A 26,773-nucleotide genomic window follows, 5' to 3' on the forward strand; every position below is an offset into this window, starting at 1 on the left:
CCGCAAATAAAACTGGCTAAACATATATAGTTTTTATTATTAGATTTTTAACTTTTTTTACATATTGTAAACCACGTCTACTGGTACTGAAGCTGGGGAATAAAATCATAAAACTGTGATGGCGCAGTTCTGTCGTAAATATTACAGATGAGGGTTAAAGATAAAAATACCACCATGATTGGAAGAGTTAACCATTTTAATCTGTAAAAGTAATTACACACAAATGTTTGCTGCATAGACATTTAAGGATACGACGAACTATTTTACTTTGAACTGATTGGAAATGCCTTAATAATAAAAAGTTGAGAGAAGAGAGCAAGTTCGTATACGGAGGTGACGCTCAAAGTAGATGTACATGATCCTCCCTGGCGCTTGGTGGCGCTTGTTACTTGTTACTTGATCGAGTAATTTCAGTCGAGAAAAAGAAGCCACCACGGCTCTGTCTGTCTGATAGCTTTGAGGCGGTGAATGACTTTTTTGTGTGAAGTATATCGTCCAGGTATCATATCAGTATGACTTTTATTGAGCATATTAATTAAACGAATTACGGTTGATTTAAATTAAATGAAACCTAACGCCTGTTAGTTGTCAGTGTTAACGTTTAACGTCGTGCTAACAACGAAAACTACTAGCCATAGTTTTCGTTGTTAGCCTAGCATTTTTTGTCTTGTGTGTTGTAAACATGTAATTAATAACCTTTATAGTGCTAAGCGGCATTGAACGCATCCTTCTTGCTAGTCTTCTTATGCTTTGATTTACTAGCTGTAGAGATTTAGAGCGATTTAAACTGCTATTTATTACTGGTTTTTAACTTTTCTGTTGTTACTAACCTCATGTTTATTTATTGTTTTGTTTTACACAGGCTACACATATGACACATACATGTCTCCCGCTCTACTTTGATTGTAATTGTGCCTACCAGTAAATATGAATCGTCCAAAGCCTACAACTCTTAGGCGCCCCAGTGCAGCGAAACCATCAGGTCGGACTACTTGTGCAACCAAATCCAATCTTAGCTGTGTGTTCCATGTTGAATAGCACCTAGGCACGAGAAACTAAAATTGTAACATCTGCATTTTTGCAGGCCATCCCCCTACAGGAGATTTTATTGCTCTGGGCTCTAAGAGCCAGGGAGGAGAGCCAAAAGCCCCTGCTGTCCTCCTGAAGGCAACCTCTACAAATTTACCTGCTGACCGCAAGAGAGAGACTTCCTCCACTCTGCCATCCTCATCAGGGCTAGCCAACCTAACTAAGCGGCCCAAACTATCCACCACCCCTCCTGTCAGTGCCCTTGGACGTCTCGCTGATGTTGCTGCAGTGGACAAGAGGGCTATATCGCCCTCAATAAAGGAGCCATCAGTAGTACCTATTGAAGGTAACTTTGAAGCCTGTGCATTTCTGAAGTGTTGTAAAATTTGAGATAGGAATGTCAGAAAATCTTCAGGTGACAACTGACAAGGAAAGTAAAAAAATATGTTTCTCTGTGGCAGTTTCTCCAGCAGTGCTGTTGGACGAGATTGAAGCTGCTGAATCAGAAGGAAATGACGATCGCATTGAGGGATTGCTGTGTGGAGCAGTGAAACAGCTCAAGATGAACAGAGCCAAGCCCGACATCACACTTTACCTTAGCCTCATGTTTCTGGCCAAAATCAAGCCCAATGTTTTTGCAACTGAGGGAATTATTGAGGTAATTATTTTAACACAGTTATTCTTCAGTACATATACACAGATGAATAATGTATATCAGCACTGCAATATTTCGCCAAGTGAACCTCACTGATTTGACAAAATCTTTGTTACTTTCCATGTGTTACACTTGTGTCACTAGGCCTTGTGCAGCCTCCTGCGTAGGGATGCTTCTATCAACTTTAAAGCAAAAGGCAACAGCCTGGTCTCTGTTCTGGCATGCAATCTGCTGATGGCAGCATACGAGGAGGATGAGAACTGGCCAGAGATATTTGTCAAAGTGAGAACACCCACAAAATTCAAACACATTTCTGTCATGCATGAGCTCTTCTTATAATTTGTCCTTCTGACATATACTTTCAGGTTTACATTGAGGACTCTCTGGGTGAAAGAATCTGGGTGGACAGCTCTCACTGTAAGAATTTTGTTGACAACATTCAGACTGCTTTTGGAACAAAAATGCCCCCAAAGAGTATGCTGCTCCAGGCTGATACGGGCCGCTCTGCTGGAGATCTGAGTGCAGGTATGGTACATTCAGGTTTCTGTAAGTCAGGACTACTGATGTCAGAAACAAGTGCTGATTGGTCATGCTGCTTTTGATCTTTAGGTAGCAGCCCTCATCCATCAACCCCAGATGAGGATGACAGCCAGACTGAGTTGCTGATAGCTGAGGAGAAACTCAGCCCTGAGGATGAAGGGCAGGTTATGCCAAGGTATGAAAGCTACCAACATAAATGTGACGGCCATAGCGTACAGTCTGTGTGTTCAGATTTACAGCATATATAGGTAACGCGGTTAAATTTTCACAATTGAACAATGAAAAATGATTGAAACAATGCACTGAGCTCCTTGATCATTTTGTGTTTATTGTTCTTATTCACTGGAAACCTGTAGGTATGACGAACTTGCAGAGAGTGTGGAGGACTATGTGCTTGATGTCCTCAGGGATCAGTTGAACCGCAGGCAGCCGATGGACAATGTGTCCCGAAATCTGTTGCGTCTGCTCACAGCCACATGTGGCTACAAAGAGGCAAGACTCATGGCGGTGCAAAGGCTGGAGATGTGGCTCCAGAACCCAAAGGTGAAACCCTTGATACTGACAGCTGTGTTAAATAAATCCATAGTGTTATATAGTTGTACTAATAATATGTTGCAGGATTTGTGTAAATAAAAGGTGAAATGTGGCCTCTAAAGATACAGCTATTGCAATACATTAAAAGTAGGCGACTAAGCATTAGCTTACGTTTTTCTGTGGTTGCAGTTGACTCGCCCAGCTCAGGACCTCCTGATGTCTTTGTGCATGAACTGCAACACCCACGGAGCAGATGACATGGAGGTTATCTCCAACCTGATCAAGATCCGACTCAAACCCAAAGTTCTTCTTAATCATTACATGCTGTGTGTCAGGTCTGTAAAGTTGTTCTTATTGTCACACATCTATTTTGTCATCACAGTCAGTAATTCGCACTAACCGGAGCTTTGGGTATATCTTTGCAGGGAGCTACTAAATGCACACAGAGACAACCTGGGAACTATGGTGAAGCTCGTCATCTTTAATGAGCTGTCCAATGCCCGGAATCCCAACAACATGCAAGTCCTCCATACAGTGCTGCAGCACAGCCCAGAGCAAGCTCCAAAGGTAAAACTAGATCGTTTGGAAAAATTTCAACAGAAATGAAATTATTTTTTAATAAACTCTGCATTTAATTTTATCTTTGTCTCGGCAGTTCTTGGCAATGGTGTTCCAGGACCTGTTAACCAATAAAGATGATTACCTTCGTGCCTCAAGAGCTTTGCTCAGAGAAATCATCAAACAGACTAAGCATGAGATCAACTTTCAGTCCTTTTGCTTTGGTTTGATGCAGGAGAGAAAAGAGGCCAGCTATGTTGACATGGAGTTTAAAGTCAGTGGATATGAAAATTCAGCAGGCCTACTTTGTTGAAGCTGTTTCGTTCATGCATTTAAACTTGGTTATTTCTCCCATAGGAGCGATTTGTCATCCAGGTCACAGATTTACTCACTGTTTCTATGATGTTGGGCATCACCGCTCAGGTCAAGGAAGCAGGCATTGCATGGGACAAAGGAGAGAAGAAGAGTGCGTTCTGTCTATTTGTCCTTCTGCTGTATTTAAAGTAGCTCGACTTGGCTTGGGTTAAACATGTGTCTGGTTTGTTTCAGATCTTGAGGTCCTGAGGTCCTTTCAGAATCAGATTGCTGCCATCCAGAGAGATGCTGTGTGGTGGCTTCACACTGTTGTTCCTACCATCAGCAAACTTGGTGCAAAAGACTACGTTCACTGGTCAGTATCCGTAGCAGATGTGTCGATTGTCCACGTGGAAATATTTTTGCTGCTTTATAAATCATTTATCTGCTTCATGTCTGCAGCCTTCACAAAGTGCTTTTCACAGAGCAGCCTGAGACATATTACAAGTGGGACAACTGGCCTCCGGAGAGCGACAGAAAGTGAGCAACCCTGAAATAGTTGCACATAATTTGCTTTTTGTTATTTCTTAATTTTTTTTAGCTTCTGTAACTTTATGGACTTTTTCTTTTCATTCCTCAGTTTCTTCCTTCGCCTTTGTTCTGAAGTTCCTCTTTTGGAGGACACTCTGATGCGTATTCTGGTGATCGGGCTGTCACGTGATTTGCCTCTGGGCCCGGCAGACGCAATGGAGCTTGCTGATCACCTGGTTAAGAGAGCTGCCGGAGTTCAGTCAGATGGTTTGTGGAAGATCCATTTTGGTTGTAAATGTTTATGACTGCTGTTAAAGTTATTTATGATAAACTCTAGTCGAATGTTTGTAGATTTGTTAAACACTTGTGCCTCTCTTTAATGAGCTGCCATAAATATTTCAAGGGGCAACTTTTATGTTTTTTACGTCTGCTAAGTAATGTTAGGAACAAAGGAAAGACTATTTTCATTGTTATAGTTTTCTTGGCACGATGCGTGCTGCTGAGTTGTCTGCCTGTTTCTTGTTAAGCAGATCTCGAGGTCCTGAGAGTGGAGAGGATCCAGCTCATTGATGCTGTTCTGAATCTGTGTACATACCACCACCCAGAGAACATTCAACTGCCTGCTGGGTATGTCACTTATCCTTAATGGCTTTTAAGAACACATATAGGTCATACTGTTTACAGACTTAAGTAACAAATGACTACTCTTGTTTAAGGTACCAACCACCAAATTTGGCAATATCCACACTCTATTGGAAGGCATGGCTATTGTTGCTTGTTGTGGCTGCATTTAACCCTCAGAAGATAGGTACAGCAGTCATATTTACATACATCTTCATATAAGATAAATTGTTATAGGTATCTGTTGACAGATATGGTGTCTGATATCTTTTTTTCTTTTAGGTTTGGCTGCCTGGGATGGATATCCCACCCTAAAAATGCTTATGGAGATGGTTATGACAAAGTAAGTAAAGGTTATCAGTAACAGTTAAATTATTTAAATGTAATAATTCTGATTGGCTAACACTTTTGTCTCTGTGGTTTTATAGTAACTATACATACCCTCCTTGTACCATTGCGGATGAGGACACAAAAACAGAGATGATCAACAGAGAGTTACAGATCTCCCAGAGAGAGAAACAAGAGATTTTAGCCTTTGAGAGCCACTTGGCTGCAGCTTCAACCAAACAGACCATCACGGAGAGCAACAGCTTGCTCTTGTCTCAGCTTACCAGTCTGGACCCACAGTAAGATACCAAGACAGTTATTTGAGAGTGGACACCCATACTAGAATGAAACATTTTTGCTCATATATTAGGACATTTGAAATCCCCTATTTTACTGAAAAAAATTATATAAGCTTAATATCTTTGCATCACAATGTGAATGAAGTCATAACAAATAATCTTAGCTTTTATTTGCTGGTCAGAATCATAGCTGGTGTTTGTGTTTAGGGGACCTCCTCGTAGACCTCCCCCTCAGGTCCAGGAGCAGGTTAAAAGTCTCAACCAGTCTCTGCGTCTCGGTCACCTCCTTTGCCGCAGTCGCAACCCCGACTTTCTTCTCAACATCATCCAGAGACAGGTAATGACCATTTCAATAACTCTCCCAAACTCTGCATCCCCCCCCATCTCCATAAAATAACCCGTTTTTTTCCCCCTTTTCAGTTTTTTTGTTGTAGTCCCGACAGTTCAGCCACAGTACTGAAAAAGAGCAGTAGTTTATGTTATTAATCAGTGAGTTTTGTCTGTTGCGACTGAAATTTTTTTCAAACTCATCTTCAGTAATTGCCAAACAATGACCAAATTCAAGGCATTACATGGAACATATCGTTTTAAAATGTCCAAAATGACCTGGTCATTGTTGTATTATATTGACTTCAGTACTTATCTAATGTTTCCAAGAACATGTAATATTAGATTATAATTATATTAGATATAAAAGATTAGATTATGCCTCAACAAACATATGATGTGCATATTAGCTATATTAGCTTGGCTTGGGGCTTAGGCTGTACCACCCTGAGTGTGCCCGATTCTCATCTGATCTCAAGAGCTAAGCAGGGTTTGACCTGGTTTGTATTTGAATGGGAAACCACATGAGTGCTGTAAGCTTTAGCATGGTTGAGTTGTTGTTAGTACCATTGCTTCTGGGTTCAAATCCTCTTGCTGTCTTTGGCCTTTCTGAGTAGAGTTTACATATTTATCCCTGTACCTGTGTGGATTCTCCCCAGAAGTGCATGTTCTTGTACTTTACTTGGTGTTTCTAAGTTGTTAGTGTGAGTGGTTGTCTCTCTCTTTGTGTAACCCCTGCAAACTGTTCTGGGTGTACCCTACCTCTCACATCCAGACTGATTGGTTGAATGGGACTGACTTGGAAGAAAATATAAATTGTGTTGCTGTTGTAATGTCAGTGTTAAAATGTATATTTTCAATCCCTTACAGGCTTCTTCTCAGTCCATGCCATGGTTGGCTGATTTGGTCCAGTCCAGTGAGGGATCCTTGGATGTGCTCCCAGTGCAATGCCTGTGTGAATTCCTTCTTCACGATGCTGCAGATGACAGCTTGCTCATAGACGATGATGAAGAAGGAGAAAGCAAAGAGCAGAAAGCCAAGAAGAGACAAGTATTTTAATTAGTTTAACATTATTTCTTAATTACACGGCTTCATCCCAAATTCATACCCTCCATACAAAATGTATACATGTGCTTGATAATAGAAATTTGCATCTGGGTACAAAATAAGACTTAATGACTAATCCTATGATTTCTAATCTTTATTCCTGTCAGAGACAACAAAAGCAGAGGCAATTACTTGGGCGCCTCCAGGATCTTTTGTTAGGTCCCAAGGCTGATGAGCAGACAACATGTGAAGTACTGGATTACTTCCTGCGCCGTCTCAGCTCTTCTCAAGTGGCATCAAGAGTCTTAGCCATGAAGGTACCGTCCTGAAAGGATAAAAAATGTTTCATGGTGTTGTGTTGTACGTAAATCATTATTTAAAATATACATTGCATATTTGTGTGCAGGGTTTGTCTTTGGTGCTGACTGAAGGAGGCCTGAAAGATGGGGAGGAGCGAGACCAGCCCATGGAAGAAGACTCTGCAGATGCTGAGCTCTTGCCAGGTTACCAGTGGCTGCTACAGGACCTCCCCAAGCTCCCTTTGTTTGACAGTGTCAGGGGCATGACATCCACTGCCCTGCAGCAGGTCAGTTTTTCTCAACAGTGGACTGGAAATAAGTGTAAAACTTTAATGAAGATTAATAAGAGTTTTGATGTCTGTTAACTTTCTAAAGGCCATTCACATGGAGACAGATCCACAGACGATCAGTGCCTATCTCATCTATCTATCCCAGCATGCACCAGTGGAGGAGCAGGCTTCTCATAATGACCTGGCTTTGGTAATCACAGCGAGTTGCTTGAGTTTCCACATGTCACTTTATTTTAAACCGTTCTTTTTGTCAATGAGCAGCGCTGACATGGGTCTGGTCTCCCTTTTGCTCTCTGCAGGACATTGCCCGGCTCATCGTCGAGCGTTCAACCATCATGAACAACCTCTTTTCCAAACACTCCAGCAGACCTGAGTCTGATGCTGTGCTCTATGCTTTCCTCTCCATCTTCTCTACGTATATTAAGAGGATGAGGAAGACCAAGGAGGGCGAGGATCTTTACAGCTGGGTGAGCACTGGCGATGAATGCTGCTCTCTTGATCTTCTCACTAGCCCACAGCAATTTAAACTTTTCCTCATTTTTAGTCATATAACTACTGTTACAATGTTGGATTCTCTATTAAAGATTTCAAATAATTGTCTAAAAGTAATCCCTGTGATCCAAAAGCTCAGGCTTTAGACTCCACCCTCCTTCTTTAAGGGAGGGTGGTCTTAAAGGGAGATAAAACTGCCCAATGCTGCGTTTAAGATAAATAAGGGTTATTTTAAACCTAGCAAAGCTAGTCTAGTTAAGTGATAAGAAAGTTAACAGAAATTTTTAAAATAGCTCCTCTTTTAAATAAATGTTAAGATTTTAGGCCTTGTAAACTAATAATTTTTCTGTTTTCATTGAACAGTTTTGAGTTAAAGAAAAAAAAATTCTAGTACTGAATAGCCAAGTACAGAAAATATTGAACTTCCACCTGAGAGTCATTCTAAATCGAAGAGTAATTTCTGTTCTTAAACTGGGGACATACACCAGGGAAAGATGCATTTATTTTGTAACTTCATGCTTTATTTTGTGTTTTACAGTCAGAATCTCAAGACCAGGTGTTTCTACGCTGGACTACAGGGGAGACTGCTACAATGCACATTCTTGTAGTCCATGCTATTGTTATCTTGCTAACTCTGGGACCACCCAAAGGTAGCCCTGTTTGCTTTAAAGTACATTGTCAGCACTGCTAAAGGGCTGTAAGAACAAGTTTAGCACTGTGTATCATTACAGGAGAGAGTGATTTCCACATGCTTTTGGACATTTGGTTTCCTGACAAGAAACCTCTACCCACTGCCTTCCTGGTTGACACCTCAGAGGAAGCCCTGCTGCTTCCCGATTGGTTGAAATTGAGGATGATTCGTTCTGAGGTCTCACGACTGGTTGATGCAGGTACAACTTGTCATGTGGATAAAAATCTTTGTTTTTCATCAAATAATTCATTTTTTACTTTTTAATGAATGTGTGTGTACCCTTTTATCAGCTTTACAAGACCTCGAGGCTCAGCAGCTGCTGCTTTTTGTTCAATCTTTTGGGATTCCAGTCTCCAGTATGAGTAAACTTTTGCAGTACTTGGATCAGGCTGTGTCCCATGATCCACAGGCTTTAGAGCAAAACATCATGGACAAGCGTAAGATTTTCTTTTCTTCTGTGTTCTACCTGTTTTTTTGTTTTTGTTTTTTTACTTTTTGGGGGATTTTTTAAAATTGTTTAACATTGATCTTACTGTGTATATCCTCTGTCACAGACTACATGGCCCATTTGGTTGAAGTGCAGCATGAGCGAGGGGCCACTGGGGGGCATACTTTCCATTCTTTACTCAGTTCCTCTCTTCCTCCACACAGAGGTCAGTGTCTTTATCCTGTAAAACATTCAGTGTTGGGAAGGTTACTTTTAAAATGTATTCCATTACAGAATACAGAATACATGCCCCAAAATGTATTCTGTAACCTATTCCGTTACGTTACTCAATGACAGTAACGTATTCTGAATACTTTGGATTACTTAATATATTGTGGCGAGTTCAGACAAGGAGGAGATGGAGGTATCGTTTGGTCTTGCTTCCCGTGAGCTAGCCAGGGAGCACAGCCGTTTATTACATTTGCAGAAGAACACACTGCCACTAGCTAACTGCTCAGCGCGGCAACCACAACACACATAGGGCGCCCTCTGACCCCGAAAGGACACACCGTCGCAGCGAGAGGGCGTCACCCGTCACCCGTCACCATGGCAACATACACAAAACATAACTGTACAAGCAGAACCCCGAACAGCCCTGACCCGCTACAATATTATCATGCTTTTTACAACAACGTGAATGTACTATTGCTGTGTGATTTATTACTATTACTGAAGGTCCGCGACTCCGAACTGTAGTAAAGGGACCTCTGACTAATGCTGGGCTCACACTGTGCGATTTTTGGCCCATTTTGAGCCGATTTTTGAGTCGTGCGATCGTTTTGGCGATCGGCCCGATTTTGGCCTTCATCGTGCGTCGTGCATCGTGTAGTATACGTGGGGTAACGAGAAGCGATTGACACCTCACGACCAGCTCCCGATCATCAATCGCTTGGTCGTGAGGGTGTCACCGCAGTTTGCCACACTGCGCACGCGCAAACACAAATGTCAGCGAAAAAGACGGCGTAGCACGGCAGTGCAGCGTGTGATCTGGACACAAGCGATGGAGGCACAACCTGTAGAACCATCCGAGCCCTTTCGATGTGGCCTCACAAAATTATCACGACCACAACAACCGTGAAAATAGTTGGATCGACACTGCTGCTCAATCACAGCTGCCTGACCAATGTTTTTCATTAGCAATTTAGCAAAGTTGATGGTGGTGGTGTGTCTGTGTGAGTGAAAGATGGAGAGGGAGAGCGAGCAACAGAATTTCTGTTATAACCTTCATTTTTATGGACGCACAGTGTGAGCACTCAGGTCGCATCAGAGCATCGGGCCGTATAGTGTGAGACCCTGCATCGTGACCTATGAACTTCCTACCCCTGCGAGTCAATCGTACAGTTTGAGCAGGAGCTGAATCGCGCGACTGAAAAAATCGCACAGTGTCTGCCCAGCATAATACGGCGGGGTCCCTGTCGGCTGGTAGCCGAAAAATAGCTCTACTTTGTTGTGTGGGTCAACTTTTCTTGCGACAGACAGAGAGAGGCGTTGAAAGGCTGCTCCAACGGAACTTGTTGTTTTCGGAGGAAAACACGAACACAGTGTACAGTCGAGTCTTAATAGCTTACTTACAACTGGGCTCGTCAGGCACTCTTCTTGGCTGCAGTGGTTATTATTATATTTACATGCTTCCAGCTCCCGTTTTTGCTCGATGACTGCTCGTACCTTTCCACTCCCCTTTTTCTCCCTCCTAGCGCTCACAGACACATAACGTGTATGGCAGTCCATTCTCCCTGCAACACGGACTACACTGAACATGATGCTACATTCTTTAGAGCTATGCTTGTAGCATTCTGCCTGTTAGCTTAGCACAACAACAACAACAACGAAAAGGCGCTCTCTCACCCAGGAAACACACAGTCGCAGAGAGAGAGAGCGTCGCCCTGTAACCATGGCAACCGTAACGCTGCCGCCTGGAACAACAGATCGTAGCTGTCAAACAAAACCCAAACAGTCCTGACCCGCGACAAAATGAAACAGGAAAGTACCGCAGTGTATTCCATTTATTTCAACAAAGTAACTGTATTCTGAATACCACCTTTTTAAACGGTAACTGTAACGGAATACAGTTACTCATATTTTGTATTTTAAATACGTAACGGCGGTACATGTATTCCGTTACTCCCCAAAACTGAAAACATTTAAGTAAACATTAAAATCACTGGATAGATTAAATGTTTATCCACATATTATGCTTTGATTTCTAACAGTACACGGCCCTGGGCTTTAATTTGAAGTAGATTGCAAAGTTACACCTCAGAATTTATTGCATTTTCAACATTATTTAATGTTCTTATTGCACTGTTCCCGGCAGATTCATCTGAAACAAGTAAGGCCAAAGTTACAGTGGAAACTCCTCACAGCTCTGTGAAGATGAGAGCAGCCACTCAGCTTCCTGTAGTCGGGCCTGACGATGATCTCACTGGCATGTTGCTTCAGGTAGGATGTACTGGCCATTTATTTCTCCACTCTTTCTGGCATTATTTAAACTATTAGCTCACTTAGTAGACAAGTTACAATTTCCTTTGGGCTGAATTTTATTATTTATTTGAGTTTTAAATCCAAATAAAAAGTAGTTTATTTCTTTTGAGACTGATGTTGGGTAACTTCTCCTACTTTTTTTTTTTCTCTTAATCTTTATAGATTTTCCCCTTGAAAGTGGACCCCCGCTGGCATGGCCCTCCTCCCAGTCAGGTCTCCCTGGCCCTCCAACAGGCCTTAGCTAAAGAGTTAATGCGAGCTAAGCAGGGCCAGATTCAGCAGGGTGGTTTGGCATTTCGACTCCTGCAGGCCATTGCAGCCTTGCTCGCTTCTGCTCATGCAGGGCCAATAGTAATATCAATGCATCGGAGTCACTCTCTGTCCTGCCCTCTTATGCGCCAGCTTCATCTCTATCAGGTGGAACACACATACACAAGCAGAGTCAGTTCATATTTCTATGTATTTTTATAAAGCTTCTAAATACAGTATTCCCATCTTTTGCTTTCTGCATGTTCTTTGCAGCGTCTCGTTTCCCAGGACATTGCTTTCTCATCACTGTTTCTCAAAGTCATTGTTGAGATGTTAATCTGGTTAGACAACCCAACTGTAGAGGCAGGACCACTAAAGACTCTGCTCAGATCTTTTGCTGGACAGAACTCTCACAAGCACAGGCTCAGTGATGGTGAGTATGCCAGTAATTTCTTTGCAGATGCTGCTTTATTCATTTTCTATAAACTGCGAGTAATGTGTTTCTCTGCTTTGCAGTACGTACAGGTTTCCTTCACCTGGCTGAGGCGTTGGCATATCGCAGAGATACTGAAGTTCCACTGAGAGCCATCATAGCAATGCTGAAAACTGGAGAGAAATGTAATGCAGAACCTGAACTTGTTGGCAAAGGTAATAATGAAGTCACTGGATTGTTTAGGAGAGAGAGAGAGAGAGAGATAGATAGATAGATAGATAGATAGATAGATAGATAGATAGATAGATAGATAGATAGATAGATAGATAGAAACAGCAGCTTGAATTAGGAACTATCACTCCCATACTCCCATTTATTGTGTTTAAACAATATAAAGGTGGTCCAAAGCCTATGATAAATACACTACTTATTAATATTTTTCAGTGCTACAAGGGCTGATGGAGGTGAAGTCGCCATATTTGGAGGAGCTACTGTCTCTGCTGATGACTGTTGGTACACAGAATGGGACAGCGGGCTCTGTTGCTATGGTGATTTCTTTGCTCCTTCAGGAAAGTGAGGAGCGAGCTGTGAAAAAGGAAGTGGATTCTAATAAGTGAGCGCTACAATTCTATTTCCCTCACAAGTCATGCAAGAAACATTTATATTTGACAGGACTAGATGGCAAACATGCCTGCCTGGGACAAATAGCAGAACAGCGCCTGCTGCCTGTGGCCTTATACTTTAAACTCCATTTGGATTTTAACGTTGAATTAGCTTTTCAGCTTTGTGGTGGCTTTTCAGATGCACGTGCTATTGACATCAAAGACATCTGTAATCAGTTCTGCCACTGAGAAGTTGCTTACTGTGTTATATATTTTCTGATAGGAGTACAAGTAGAGGGAGTAATAGCACTATTGGATGCTCTCTGTAAATTGTCAGAAAAGGGATGTAGCTCTAAAAGCTTTGTTGTCATTATTGAGGCTAAAATGATAATTAAAGGTGACAAAGACAGGTTCCATGTAACAACTTCAAAATTGGTTTGTTGTTTCTAATTGACCAGTACAACTTTGTTAACACTAAATATTATTATTGATGTGCCTTAGCTCTCCTGTTAGTAGTTAACAGATGCTGAGTTACATTTGTATAAACTAATCCTTTGGTTTGATCTTTGGCAGTGGCTCAGAGGTGACAAAGTCAGGACTTAGCTCTGGGCTTCTGGTTGATTGGCTGGAGCGGCTTGACCCTGAGGTTACTTCAGTGTGTCCAGACCTTCAACAGAAGCTGCTGTTTGCCCTCAACAAGGTAAGATAAGGCTTGTGTGCAGATAGTGTTCTTGGCTTATCACACCAGAGAAGGTGTTTGCTTGGCATTAGCGATGCATCCTTTCTTACTGTTTATCTGTTTCAGGCACGAGGGACCCCAGCTTACAGACCTTATCTTTTGGCCTTGCTTACACATCAGTCAAACTGGTCCACTCTGCTGCAGTGTATCAGTGCTCTTCTCAGCAAGCGCAGAGACTACAAGTATGTAGTTTTATCACAACCTTTGTCTGCCACAGTCTTGAGGTTTTATTGAGGATTATCCTATGTGTAGAGAATTCAAAATTTCACTTTGCTGCTTTTATTAGACTGGACCCATCCTCTGCTCTGGATTTCTTGTGGGCGTGCAGCCACATTCCTCGTATCTGGCAAGGACGTGACCAGAAGATCCCTCAAGTAGGATCAAAAGCTTTCATAGTTACCACCTTTTTTTTCTTATTTCTTTTCTGCTGATGTTGGTGACTGGTGCTCTCCTTTTGGTCTTTTTAGAAGAAAACCGAAAAGTTTGTTCTCCGGCTCAGTTCAGAGGAGCTCATTAGCCTGATGGACCTGATATTGTCAGAATCAGAGCTTAACAGCCACGACACACTCCAGGATGACAAAAACAGTGTGGACCAGGCCCCCTGCTCCCTCATCCAATCCAGACTGCCCCTCCTTCACTCGTACTGTAATGGAAATTTAGAAGACATCAAGAAAGTATCAGAGTACCTCATCAACTGCTCAAAAAAATGGGAGGACAGGTAAGGTTTATATTATTTAAAAATTTGCTGTATTTATCGGCAACGCCTCCTCTGTTTCTTCATCTTTTTGGGGGTTTTTTTTTCAGATTGATTTTTTCTTTATCCATTCTTAGTTGGTAACACATATGTTTATTGCATTTAGTTGTGGATATTTTACCATAGTAGTCAATTAATCTTATTGTGACACATTGTATTGATCACACTAATTGGCCCCAATACTGAAAGTCATTTTTTCCTTCTTATGCTGTGCTGATAAACTTGGGGTAAATCGCACCAGATTTTCCTTCTCAGTGCAGATGAACTTTTCAGACTTCCTCTGTCAGCCACAATGCTGTGGACCAGGGAAAACTTGATAATTAGGTCTATTGGTGTGAAATTAAAACCAGCAGAAGTCGTCTGTACTGTGATCTCTTTAAAAGCTCAGTGTATTATAATGAAGGCAAGAGGATTAAGGCTGAAGCTCTAAACTTGCCTGTGTTGTGAATTCCTGCACTGACTTAGCTGTCAGAGATCAGGGTGCAACTCTTTGTGGAGGCAAACCCTCCTTTCATGAATATGTCTCTGGTTATTAAACCACTTTAATGAGGAAACTTTGGCCAAGGTCAAGGAAAATTAGCTTCAGAATTACAGTAATTTAAGTGCAGTTAAGCTGTTTGGTGAAATGGTTGCTAGTGAAAATATGGCGGGATAAAAACATGTTGAAAGTAGAGGGTTTCGGCCTTGTGTCGAGTAAATACTTGATTGTATGTTAAGCATTCTTCTTGCGAGAGCTTGCTGACAGATAAGCTGGTGTTTATTCCAATTACACAGAAACTATTGAACAGTGAGCCGATGTTTTACTCTTGGTCAAGGTCGCTCTGATTTGCTTAATGCATAGCTGTAATAAACTGCTCATTTAGTAGAAGTGCATCATTTGAGCCTGACAAGAGCCTTAGCAAGTAAGAGGATTTTATAAAACTGCATTGACTCGAAGGTGAATACCTCTGAATTGCATCAAGCTATTCATGTCAATAGCTTGTGTTAATATATGTTAATTGTTGTTGCCTACAGACATAAATAATAGGGAACTACTATATCGTGTTCCTTAAACTGGTGTCACGTCAGCTCGGTGTATAATCACTTGCAAAAAGATTAGTTTGGGTGAATTTGATAAAAGTTACATTATAAAGTCAGTGGGACTCTTGCTCGCTTGAGCAGAAAAGCTGTGACAAGTGTTCTGTGACTGCACAAAAAGTAAGCGTCCATTTACTGTCAAATAAAAAGGTCCAAGTGACACAACTCCATAACATGAGGGATTAAACTCTTGATTATTTTCTCGCTAAGTTTGGAGCTTTAGGATGGACAACTGAACTGTTCTAAGCCAATAATGCATTAATGGTGTCTTCCCCCCGCCTCCCAAAGAAACTTTTCATGGTGGAACCATAACATATAGCATACTTAGTGTTTTGTTTATTTTGGCTTTCAGTGCAATGAGTAAGAGGTGCCAGAACCTGCTGCTACAGATCTATCTGCACTTCCCTGAGGTCATCCAGCACGTTGCCCTGCCTGAAAGCACGTTCAGCAGCGGCGGGGCAGCAGATGGCAGCAGCTGCAAGGTAAAGATGTCTTCCCTCTGTTATAGAACTTCTTGCCTAATCTTGTGTAGGCTCCTCGTGTATTTTTTTGTATCCAACGACGTAAAGGTGGACTATAAGTATAAACAACATCAACATGCCAGGATCCAATAATGATCCAGCTTTGCAACAAGATGTTACTGTAGACTGAATGGTATAGTTCTTACTAAATAGAAGTAATTGAGTGATTTGATTGTGTCTTTAAATGTAATTATTCTTATTTCCCTTTATTCAGTGCTACAATTAGTTATAGCAATATCATGATGTTGTGTATTAGAAACGGGTCACACATCGTAACTTGCAGCTTTGCTTAATGGTTAAACCATCTCTGATGTCCCCACTAAAAGTTCTCATAATGCTGAATTGTGTTTTTGTAAAATATTTTGTCTCTGTCTACCTAATAAATAATGTTTTCTGAATTCTTAAAATCACAATTTCACTACTACATACCACTTACTGCCAAATGTTATGTTTCTCAGCTTGATGTCCTGGTGCATCGCCTGGTCACACTGCTTGCTGATATAGGAGACTCAAAGTCTGCCGAGAGCCGCGTGTCTGATGCCAACCTCGCTTGCAGGAAGTTGGCTGTATCGCACCCTGTACTGTTACTCAGGTGAAAAAGAAAGACTAAACTATGATGCCGTTTTTTGTTGCATGAGCTTGTAAATTATCCACCACTATAGATGTGTGTGTTGTGTTTAAGCTGATTACTGATGCGCTTTTGTTTCTTTTGACCTTCCAGACACCTGCCCATGATTGCAGGCCTCCTACACGGTCGCATGCACCTAAACATGCAGGAGTTTCGCCAGCAAAACCACATGACATTCTTCAGCAATGTACTCGCTATTCTGGAGCTTCTGCAGCCACTTGTTTTCCACAGTGATCACCAGAGGGCGCTTCAAGACTGCCTTCTGTCTTTTATGAAGGTCCTTCAGGTGGGTAGCTCCACGTTTCCAAATCTTCTTTAGGGGATTTAGTATCGGGATCCTACCAAAAGGAGCTACAAATAAGATTTTAATAGTGTCTTTTTTATGTTTGTGCCTCTCTCTTGCCTTGTAGAATTTCCAGAGGACACGTTCGCCGTTGGTCTTCATTAACAAGTTTCTTCAGTTTACACAGAAGTACATTACACACGACGGAGCAGCAGCCATTCCTTATCTACAGAAGCACTCTGACATCTTACAGTAAGTGGCAGCAGTAACTTTAGAAAGCATTCCTGATGGGTAAACACCTTAAAAAAAAGTCTGCAGAAAGACTTGGCAAATTTTTCTGTTCTCGTTTCAGGAGTTTGTGTGCAGAAAATCCAGATTTGGTCCAGCTGAAATCTCTCCTAGCTGGACTCACTTTGCCTGTAAAAAGCTCTTCTGCAGAGGTATCTACAGAAGAGAGAGATGGTAAGAGTTGCTGTTGTCCACATTTGATCCTCATGTGTAATTACACTAAAGCTACAAGTGATCACCTTGTGCCTGCTGGCATACTGTATATCTGAATACATTGCTACGTTTTCAGTGATACACTTTGAGAGGATCTTTTGTAATTTCTCTATGCAAACTGTGGTTTCCACAAAAGCGTGAATTCTTTAATCTCATTTTTTTTCTCTTTACCAGACGACTTGGCTGCAGGTTCTCTGCCCTTAGTCAACATATCGGCCTCATTTTTACTGAGCGCTGCAGACATGACAATGTACTTGAAAAAGATGTCAAAGGGAGAGGCAGTCGAGGGTAACTTCTCTCCTCTATGTCCTACAACATACTGAGTAATGTAGTGTTTTAATACCTATAGTGAGTAATACACTCATTTTTTTCTCTCCCCCTTAACTGCTATAGATGTGTTGGAGGTGTTGACAGAGGTGGATGAGAAGTCAAGGAGGAGCCCAGAGATCATACAGTACTTCATTGTGAGTCACAGAAAATGGACACAAAAAAGGTCAAGTGCAGTGTCTCAGTGTGAAACACGTCAATCACCACCTTGTGTTTCTGTTGGTAGAATGATCTGCAGAGGCTCATGACTTCGCCTGAGGAGTTGTGTCGGAACATGGCCTTCAGTCTCGCCCTACGCTGCATTCAGAATAATCCATGGTAGGTTCAAAGCATTTCAGGACAAACCACTCAAAGGAAAACATGCTGATAGCAAAAGAAAATGTGTGGCAATAACTGAGAGGAGGAAAAAGGCCAATAGTCATGAAAAAATATGTTGATCTCTATCTGTCATTGTTCTTTAGTTCATATATTTATATAATTTCTGATTGCTTACATAAGAGTGTGTGTTTCTTGTGTTGTAGCCTGGCAACAGACTTCCTGCCAACTTTCATGTATTGCATGGGTAGTGGCAACTTTGACGTGGTGCAGACTGCTTTAAGGAATCTTCCGGAATATGTGCTTCTCTGTCAAGGTAAGAAGACACTTCTGTGAGTCCTGCGCTGGTATTCTGGTCAAACGAACCACATATTAAACATTTTGTAAATTGTGTATTTTTAAATATTTTAAGTGATTTAACCTCCTAGGACTTGGCGTCCACATATGTGGACATCGCATTTTGGGTTATTTAGACCAAAATACTCAATTTTACTCCACAAGGGCCTGATAACCATTTACGAGGACATCATACTGCTACTGTTCTATCAAAATTTTAAACGAATATCCTCATATGTGGCTCTCATTTTTTATAAAAACAAAAATAAGGTAAAAAAAAAATAATAATAAGGTAATTCTTTGTTTTTACATTCATCGGGCCCCAATATGCCCAAATATCAAAGAGAAATTAAAAATGCATGCCGTGGAAGAGTTTGGGTCTTAGGTTAACAAAGGTCTTTGTCGCACATTTGTAGCTGAATGATGCCGTGTTCTCTTTTCCCCCCCTCCCTCTCCAGAACATGCAGACATCTTGCTCTACAAGGCGTTTTTGGTGGGTATCTACGGACAAATCGACACCAGTTCAATGATCTCAGAGTCCATGAAAGTCCTTCACATGGAAGCAACAACCTAACGATAAAGTGTTTGACTCCACGTCTGACTAAAAATGCTGTCAGTCATTCTTTGCGTTCCACACCTTGATATTATGTTTTTTCAATCCCTTAAGTTCAGTTCAGTAATTTCAGGATAATTTATTAACTTCAAGAAATGCATAAAAAATCCCATTGAATAAAATGAAAATAATATAATTAAAATGGTAAAATCAGCGTAATTGTAATAATGGAACAGGTATTACTGTGCTACATTTGAATAGATATGGATTATTTAACTTGGTTCGATTACTTCAACAATAAAGTTAAATGGAACATCAAAAGGTCATATTATTATATAGGAATATTAGTTGGAGACAGCAGAGCGGATAACGTTGAAGAAATTCTCAACAGAAGATAATGAAAAATAAATATAATATAGGAATTCATATTTCATAATTTGGGGTGTAATTTGGAGAGAAACTTTTGCATTTCTGAAGTTATTAAATTATTTACAGATGCACTATTTCAACGCTTCATGAAAAAAAAAAAAGGGTTTTTTGGCTTCACACTTTTAATAGTTTTGAAAATGAAGTCCTTCTTTGAATTTTTGAATTTCCAGAATTTGAAATTAAGAGTTTAACTTATTTTCTTGACTGTATTAGTTGGTTTCAAGAAGAGCTTTCATTTATTAACTAGTTATTAAAATGTTCGAAGAGCTTGTGAATCATTAAAACTAAGAAACGAAAAAGTGTAACTGTTTAAACAGTGCTGTGAATTCCTTTCAAACCTGCGCACCATTTGGAAGCAACCTTATTGTGAACTTAATAAAATAACTTTTGGAAAATGCCACTTTTTTATTTTTCATTCAACTCAACCTGACAGGATGTGAGGAGTGTAATATTTCAGTAGTTTGGAAGCTCAGTGGAGACACTTTGATGGAACTTAATATGGAAAGCAGTTTAAAGTTCAAAATGTAGCAACAGAAATTTCACAAGAACCCATTATTAGCTTTCAAAATAATATTTTAGCACCTCAAAAAAAAGATTGAACTGAGGAAAAATTCATGCTGTAAGGATTCATTTCATTCCAATATTTCTTGGATCCTGATAAAACTGGAAACAGCTGTCACATGTACGCTTGCTCTTCACTGGGGTGTAACAGACAAATTAAAGGCGTGATGCACATGCTGTGATGGAAACCATTTTGCCATGAAAGTGTGAGTTGTTTTGCCCAGTGCCAGTGACTTCATCTGGAAACCTCTTGATGGAGTCAAAGGGATAAGTTAAACAATGTGCAGGCATGCCGGTAAACTAGCAAAGTGGACGTCCACATTTATGGTAAATTAACCATGGTGGTAATTGTTCAATCACACAGACCAAAGGCTTCTTTGAAGATGTGATGTGGGTAGGCCGTTTTACAACGTAGAGTGCTCCTGGTGTTTTGTTACATAGGAGGACGTGGAGATGCAGTCGCAGCACGGTTGAGGATCATCAGTGATGGTAAGACATGCCCACACTGGTGGGTCAGTGGAATCTGTCATTCAGAAATGTTCAGTCACCCATTGAGATATATGGGCCTGGCAGCTGGAAGCAGGTTTTCTTCAGATCAAAATAATGTGTTTTTTCTTATAAAAAAAAAAAACAACAATAACAAAACTGTTGGACAAAGTGCTATAAAAACGTATTGGGGGACTGTCACAGGGTGACTTGTGACAACAATGATGTTCATAATTCAAATTTTAAACGTTTTGAAAATATATATCGTGCACCATACTTGCTGTGTGATATGTTAATTGCACCTGTAAGGTGTCCTGTAACTCGCCAAAAATTCTGTTTATGGTTATCAGTCAACAGACTACACAATTCCAAGCAGCTTGGGCTCTTGGTCCGGCGCCAGCATCCCATTGGCTGGACAGCAGTGAGGCGGAACAGAGATGAGTGACAGCGAACGAGGAAGTGGTGGGAGGGAGAGCGGGGGGCCAAGCCTATTGCTGAATAGCCTGATGGACCACTGACAAGTTAACAACCTCTGTCTTTATTCATCATACCAATCCAGATCCACTCAAAGGCAGCTGCAGAGAGCTAAATGTTTGCGTGATCACAGTTAACATTTTGCTTCATGGTAAAATAAAGAATCCTTTCAAAAAACCAAATCTACTGCAGAAAGTAATTATGCACTAAATGTATTTTGGCACCGGCTTTAACTGCTGATTTAAGGGTAAAGAGTTCAGAATAAAAGTAAATGTTATTCTTATTTAATGCCGTGAACGTCAACTCTGGCTCGTAGTCATGACCACTTGCAAAACAACAGTGGCTAGTTGGTGCTCCTTATCACATTTCAGATTTCTCCCTGGTTATTTGCAGCTCCAACACCGAGGCTTCTCATATGGTCTCCAGCCCCCAAAACACACACTCTTGTGTTAAGGCCGTGACCTTGGTGGGGGTGGGGGTGGACTAATCTACCAAACGGTTTAAGTTGTGGTTAAAACATTTCAGCTCCATCTCAACCTGCGGTACACTTTTCTTTTTTTAACAGCAGTCACTTGTGCATAACGAGTGCTTGGAGTTTTCATTTTTACAGAACATTTTGCTGTAATTGTTTGGTACTATACAATTTGAATGCTATAATTGGTTTGCTCAATGTAAGATCACTTTAATTTGAATACACAGTCTTAATATTTCTTCCAGCACCAACCATGCAAGTGTTGGAAAAATCACCGATTTTCCCCGTCCATGTCAAAGTGGACAGTAAATGAGCGGCAAGCAGGAATGCCGACCACTGGAGGCCTTTTGGTCTTTCTCTCAGCTGCAGGAGGGGCCCTGATGTGCCACTACCTGCCCATGCACATCTGTCTGCTCTCCGTCTTCCTCTCAATGGCACCCTCGTCTTAGATCATCTCCTTTTACTCCACGCTTGAGTTGCACTTGGCTTGCATGGAAAAAATGTGGACCGTCTCTCGCCTCTCTTCTCCCTGGCACTTTGATGTCTCAAGTGTGATTGCTTTTGGATTGTGGCCGCTTTCCCTTGAAGGTTTTGACATGAAAAGCAGGCTGGGCTCTCAGGTTTATCCCATGGCCAGTGATCCAGGACTAAAACAATCAACCAGTTCGCTGTGGGATACTGTTACCAGCGAGAGTGAGGCACCAACCATGGGGGCTTCCTCAGTCATCATACTTTTTCTCCCCTCTAAACTAAAATGTTTTAGGTGTGTTGATTGAATTATACAAATCCAAGCTCCCATTAATAGATTTTAGACTTAAGTTTGTGCTGACAGTTGACACTAAAATATATAGAAGCTAGAGAATACATTACAATACATTCCCAATGTGTTTGCAGAGGTGGACAACTGAAATGATCCAACATTTTTAATGAATTAAAAAGAAATGAGGCTAGTAATTGCAGTTAAAATTGACCCAATCAGATAAGTATGATAATGTGACACGTCATTAACAGCAGAGGCATAAGTGACAACCCTTAAGCTTCACTTATACTTTCATTAAATATTGAATCTGTGCTCATTGCTGTTCCAGCCTGCAAATTACACCAGATAGATAAATTCCCATGACAGTGGAGCTGACGATAATCATCCATCTTCGCATGACATTTGGCAGAACTCTTGTTTTATGAGCTAAAGTGCCACTGGAGTGGATCAGAAAAAATAATAATGCACAGTGTTCACGATCTCTATTAGAGCAGATGGTATCTTATGACAACGAGGGCAGAGCGTGACAGTTAATCCACTTCAGCCATGTCTGTCAAGGAAAAAAGTGGGTAAATAGCCTGAGTGATTTAATTTAAATTTCAGCTTAGTGAAAGTGTTTTTTTTGTGCAACAAATTTAAAGATATAAAAAGTTTCATCAGTAAAAAAGTCTTGTTAATAGCTTTAAATAGAGTTATCATGTCTTCAGTAGGTTATTTTATACATAGGTTTGTTTGGAGGTATTGAGATTATTATTTTCCCCCACTAATATTTATATACTTGAAAACTGAACCTACAGATAATTATCAGCTCCTGTGTCACGCAGCTCTTGTAATGTTGTTTTTGGCTGCGGCCAGAAGCTGTTTTAGGTTACAAAGTTAAAGAAAAAACAAATTGCAGACAGACTCACTCTGCAACTTCCTGATGTGCTTGCTATAGACACTTTAAGTATTTTCTTGGAGGAGTTGTAGGCGACCAAAACTGACTAATTCAAGAGCATTAATTATAGACAAAGATTTATCAGGAATCTGGATATTCAATTCAGACTTCCCTTATGCTTATTTTTAACTGGATCTACTGAAAAGCAGCTGTTTGATAAAATGTTTGCCATCTCAACCCGAAAGTGATAAAGTCATGGTAAAAAGGAGATGCACCTTCTGCCAGTTCTAAGGGTTTACATATCAGGACATAATGAAAGGTTATCTAGTTCTTAACAGGTCTTAAAATTAGATAAGTACAACTCCAGGTGAACAACAAAACAAGTCTTATTACAATGTGTCATTATGTATTTGGCAAACATTAGGTCAAACTGCAGAAGACGTATCTGAAAACTGGTTCCATTGGAAGGTAAGTAGCAGCCAGGTGCTGATAATCAATTGCAAGAGATTAATTGACCATTAGCAAGTGTGAGCACTTCTATAAAAGCAGGATTTTGCAGATATGGAACATTTAGGTGTATGTTAACACAATGCTAAGGGGGTGGTATATTAGCAATGATCTTAAAGAAGCACTTTAAGCAAATCAGCACAAACACCTCAATCCAGCTGTCAAGCACGGTGGTGGAGGGGTCATGAACACAACTCCTCTGTATACTAAAGTATTCTAGAGTGAAATTTGAGGCTGTCTGTCCAATAGATGACTTTTGTACCAAATTGGGTGGATTGAACTGCTTTGGTGGGAACTTAAAAGAGCTGTGAGTGCCCACGTATCTTTATGAACTCAAGCATCGCTGTAAATGAGAGTTGACAATGATGCAAGAGACCGATTCGGTCATACACGAAATAATTACTTAACGTTGTTGCTGCCAGAAGTGCTTTTGTAAACTGTTGACTCATGAGTTGTACTGTAGTTTTCACACACTGCTTCTGTATTTTGACTTTGTTAAATAGTGACATGGCATAATATGTCAAGCGTTGTTCGTCTGGGATTGTATTTACCTAATTTAAGACCTAGTAAGGTTTACATAATTTTATATTATGTCCTGATATGTGAAACTTTGAAGAGACAGCCGGTGGACTTTGTTTGTACCATGACTGTATATCCATGTTGTGTTCATAATTTATATACACTGCTGCCAGATGGCTATATAACAGTCACACTGGCTTTCAGGTGTAAACAAATTTCAAATCTGAATAATGATTTTTGTCTAATAGTACTTTTCTGCTTCTTTATTTCAGATAGAGTTGATGATTGGTTTTAAATTCAAGTGTGACTGAAGTGGAAGAAACAAAACACTTTACTTCACTTTGAGACCGAAAAACTGATTTTACTTTTTTTTTTTTTTTTTACTTTCACAATGAATAATTTCAAGCTCAAACATGCCAATTTCAAGCTAAAGACACGTGAAGAGCATCCCACTGGTGACTTACTAAAATCTCAGATAATGTGTAGTCCGTCCCTTCACTTGAAGGTCTGCTAATAATACAATGATTGCCACTTTAGCTGTGGATCTCCAGTGTTGTCATTCAAGAAGCTGGAACTCCAATACAGGCTGGCATTAGCCATTACTATTGTTGTCTTAATGCCTCCTTCAATTATCCACTATCAGGCTTTTTGAGCAACTACTGTCAGAACCTCCCCCGCTGGTTTTTCACCAATCTTGTCCCTGATTATCTGGATCAATGGGCATTAAAGGACCCCGGCACAGACAAACAGAAGTAGTTTGAGGGTGGGAAAAGGGGTCTACTTTCAGACAATCCAGAAATCCCTGTAACTATCTGTGTGCCAGGGACAAACAGAATGGCTATTCAGTCGTCAGTCCCGCCACACACAGTGTTTATTTAGCCACAGCTCAAACCAGACACTTCTAATCTATTTTCCTTTTCCCTGCAAACGCAAGAAATTATTTCTCTCAATCGCCGTCTGTCCTTTCCCATCCCTACATGCATACGCTTCCACATGAGTAGAAAGTAGTGCTAAGACCTGTTAATTGTTGAGTTGGCTCACTTAAAACGATAGATCATTCATACTGATTAATAGTGCAGTTAGAAGTGCTGTTTTCTTGGGTTGGGGTGATTTGATTGCTAAAGAGATGCTAAAATGCTTTATTAGCTGACATTTCCTTGTTGTTAGGTTTTTGTTATGGAATCATAATGTAGGGAAAACGAGCAATTTTTATCTGCAATTCAAGACAAGACACTCCACCTAAATACTGGCTTTCAGGTACAACTCAGGCTGTAAAGACATCCCAATTGCTCAACCCCTAATCCTGCCTCCTAATTTAGTGTTTGAACAGGTGCAGATGAAAGGGCCACACAGGTGATGGATTTGCAGTCCTCACAGCACGTATAGGAATGACCATCCTGTGACTCACCTTAGCTCAGACCAGCTGCCTCTTGCAGAGATCCCAGGCTGATCAAAGCCACCTCAGCCCGCCAGCTCTGTGGTGACAACACTGACAGCGGAGTGTTTTCACCACCGTTTGAGCTGACGAGCAGTTAGAAAGAGATGTTGTTAGGTGATGTGTAACTTTGGATTAATTGACACACCTGGGTTTAATTCTCACAGACAGTGCTGGAGATCATCTCATCAGAGAGCCATCACCACTAAGCTACAGCTGTCTTGCTTTAAAAAAAAAAGTGTTAATAATCTTCGTGCCTTGGCTGTTAATGTGTTGATGTGTTAGCTTTGATCTGAGATGGAAGAATCCCATCAGGGCTTGACTACTGACTACATACTTTACAGCTGTGGAAGTAAGATTATCATTACCAAACACATGATATGATAAAACTATTTTGCTGTAACTACAGAACATTTTTAGATTTTATGTCTCTCTAGTTCGCTTCTAACGTGGGTTTTTATAGGGGATAAGTGACAGAATACAAATACACAAAAATAGAAAATTGCCTTTTTAAAGATTTGCTATCAAGGACATATCCTTCTGATGCAATGTTTTTTAAAAGATATATTTGACAATTTGGTTCCTCTTTAAAACTTGTATTTTATCAGATGTGAGAAAAGTGGCATTTTTGATTCTGGTTTAGTGAACAAGTGACAGTGTTGTTATTATGAGGGAAACCTACCCTTGCATGTAGATACCCTTTGTTATGGACGCTTGGTTACTTCCTTAAGCAAGTAACCCTAACACAGTGAGTTAGCAGTTAGAGTACTTATGATTGCCATTTAAAGTGTGCTAGAATTTCAAACATCCACAGGAGACCATTCATTTAAAGAAGTGTTATAAAATTTATTCCAATTCATGCAGCTGTTGATGATGTGCTTTTAAAAGTTGTAAACCTTTAAGTTTATCATCTTAAATGTTAACTAACCTATATAGATAACATGCTAAAATGTACCTATGTACCATTTTTTTCAAACACTGGCTCTGTATGATATCAGCGAGAGTCGATATACCTACTATGGTCATTTTAGGCAGGGAAATCCCACCCACCTGTGGATGAAACCTGCAGTCTGCTAACAGAAAGCCAAATGGAAGATGGGCTATACAACAAAGCAGTATTGTGAACTATAAATGCAAGAAACATCAGTAGAGTGCAAGAATAAAGGTTTGAAAAATTACCTTAATAGGCTTCTTCTAGCATTTTTTTAAAACTCAGAAGAATACAAAGTACAGCAAACACAGGTGAGACAAGTTATTATTTTTGATCTTTAGTCATCTACAGGAAACTGAGATTATTACATTAGATTTTCAGGAGTTATAATGGGAGTCTGCCAAAATTGTAAATTAGTAAATTAGTTGTAAACAAACAAACAAAAAAAACACTGTCCGGGACCAAATTTTGCAAAAGAAGATGTCTAAGATATAGAGTATAG

At 40.5% G+C, this 26,773-nt stretch overlaps 1 protein-coding gene across 3 annotated transcripts; it reads left to right on the forward strand.

The window, feature by feature from the left end:
• Positions 1 to 397: 397 nt before the first annotated feature.
• ints1 (integrator complex subunit 1) lies at positions 398 to 19,658 on the forward strand. Of its 3 annotated transcripts, none has more exons than XM_080905718.1 (48): positions 398 to 499; positions 863 to 982; positions 1,085 to 1,375; positions 1,491 to 1,687; positions 1,829 to 1,966; positions 2,050 to 2,209; positions 2,294 to 2,399; positions 2,581 to 2,767; positions 2,948 to 3,093; positions 3,184 to 3,325; positions 3,414 to 3,590; positions 3,674 to 3,782; positions 3,866 to 3,986; positions 4,073 to 4,150; positions 4,251 to 4,408; positions 4,669 to 4,768; positions 4,858 to 4,949; positions 5,045 to 5,105; positions 5,191 to 5,388; positions 5,596 to 5,725; positions 6,586 to 6,765; positions 6,930 to 7,079; positions 7,169 to 7,348; positions 7,437 to 7,541; positions 7,651 to 7,818; positions 8,382 to 8,493; positions 8,575 to 8,733; positions 8,825 to 8,971; positions 9,089 to 9,187; positions 11,336 to 11,460; positions 11,665 to 11,919; positions 12,025 to 12,184; positions 12,268 to 12,399; positions 12,629 to 12,797; positions 13,360 to 13,486; positions 13,592 to 13,707; positions 13,812 to 13,899; positions 13,993 to 14,243; positions 15,709 to 15,838; positions 16,336 to 16,469; positions 16,599 to 16,791; positions 16,916 to 17,040; positions 17,141 to 17,250; positions 17,464 to 17,577; positions 17,683 to 17,753; positions 17,843 to 17,934; positions 18,138 to 18,247; positions 18,726 to 19,658. In XM_080905718.1, exons 2-48 carry the CDS (start codon positions 928 to 930, stop codon positions 18,839 to 18,841), a joined length of 6,564 nt encoding a protein of 2,187 aa, XP_080761844.1. In that variant the 5' UTR covers positions 398 to 499; positions 863 to 927; the 3' UTR covers positions 18,842 to 19,658. The 3 variants fall into 3 exon arrangements, with proteins under 3 accessions (XP_080761844.1, XP_080761845.1, XP_080761846.1); XM_080905719.1 differs by having other exon boundaries at positions 4,672 to 4,768; XM_080905720.1 differs by having other exon boundaries at positions 1,100 to 1,375.
• Positions 19,659 to 26,773: the final 7,115 nt, after the last annotated feature.

Source organism: Rhamphochromis sp. 'chilingali', assembly GCF_963969265.1.
Source record: "Rhamphochromis sp. 'chilingali' genome assembly, chromosome: 15".
Taxonomy (NCBI): Eukaryota; Metazoa; Chordata; class Actinopteri; order Cichliformes; family Cichlidae; genus Rhamphochromis; species Rhamphochromis sp. 'chilingali'.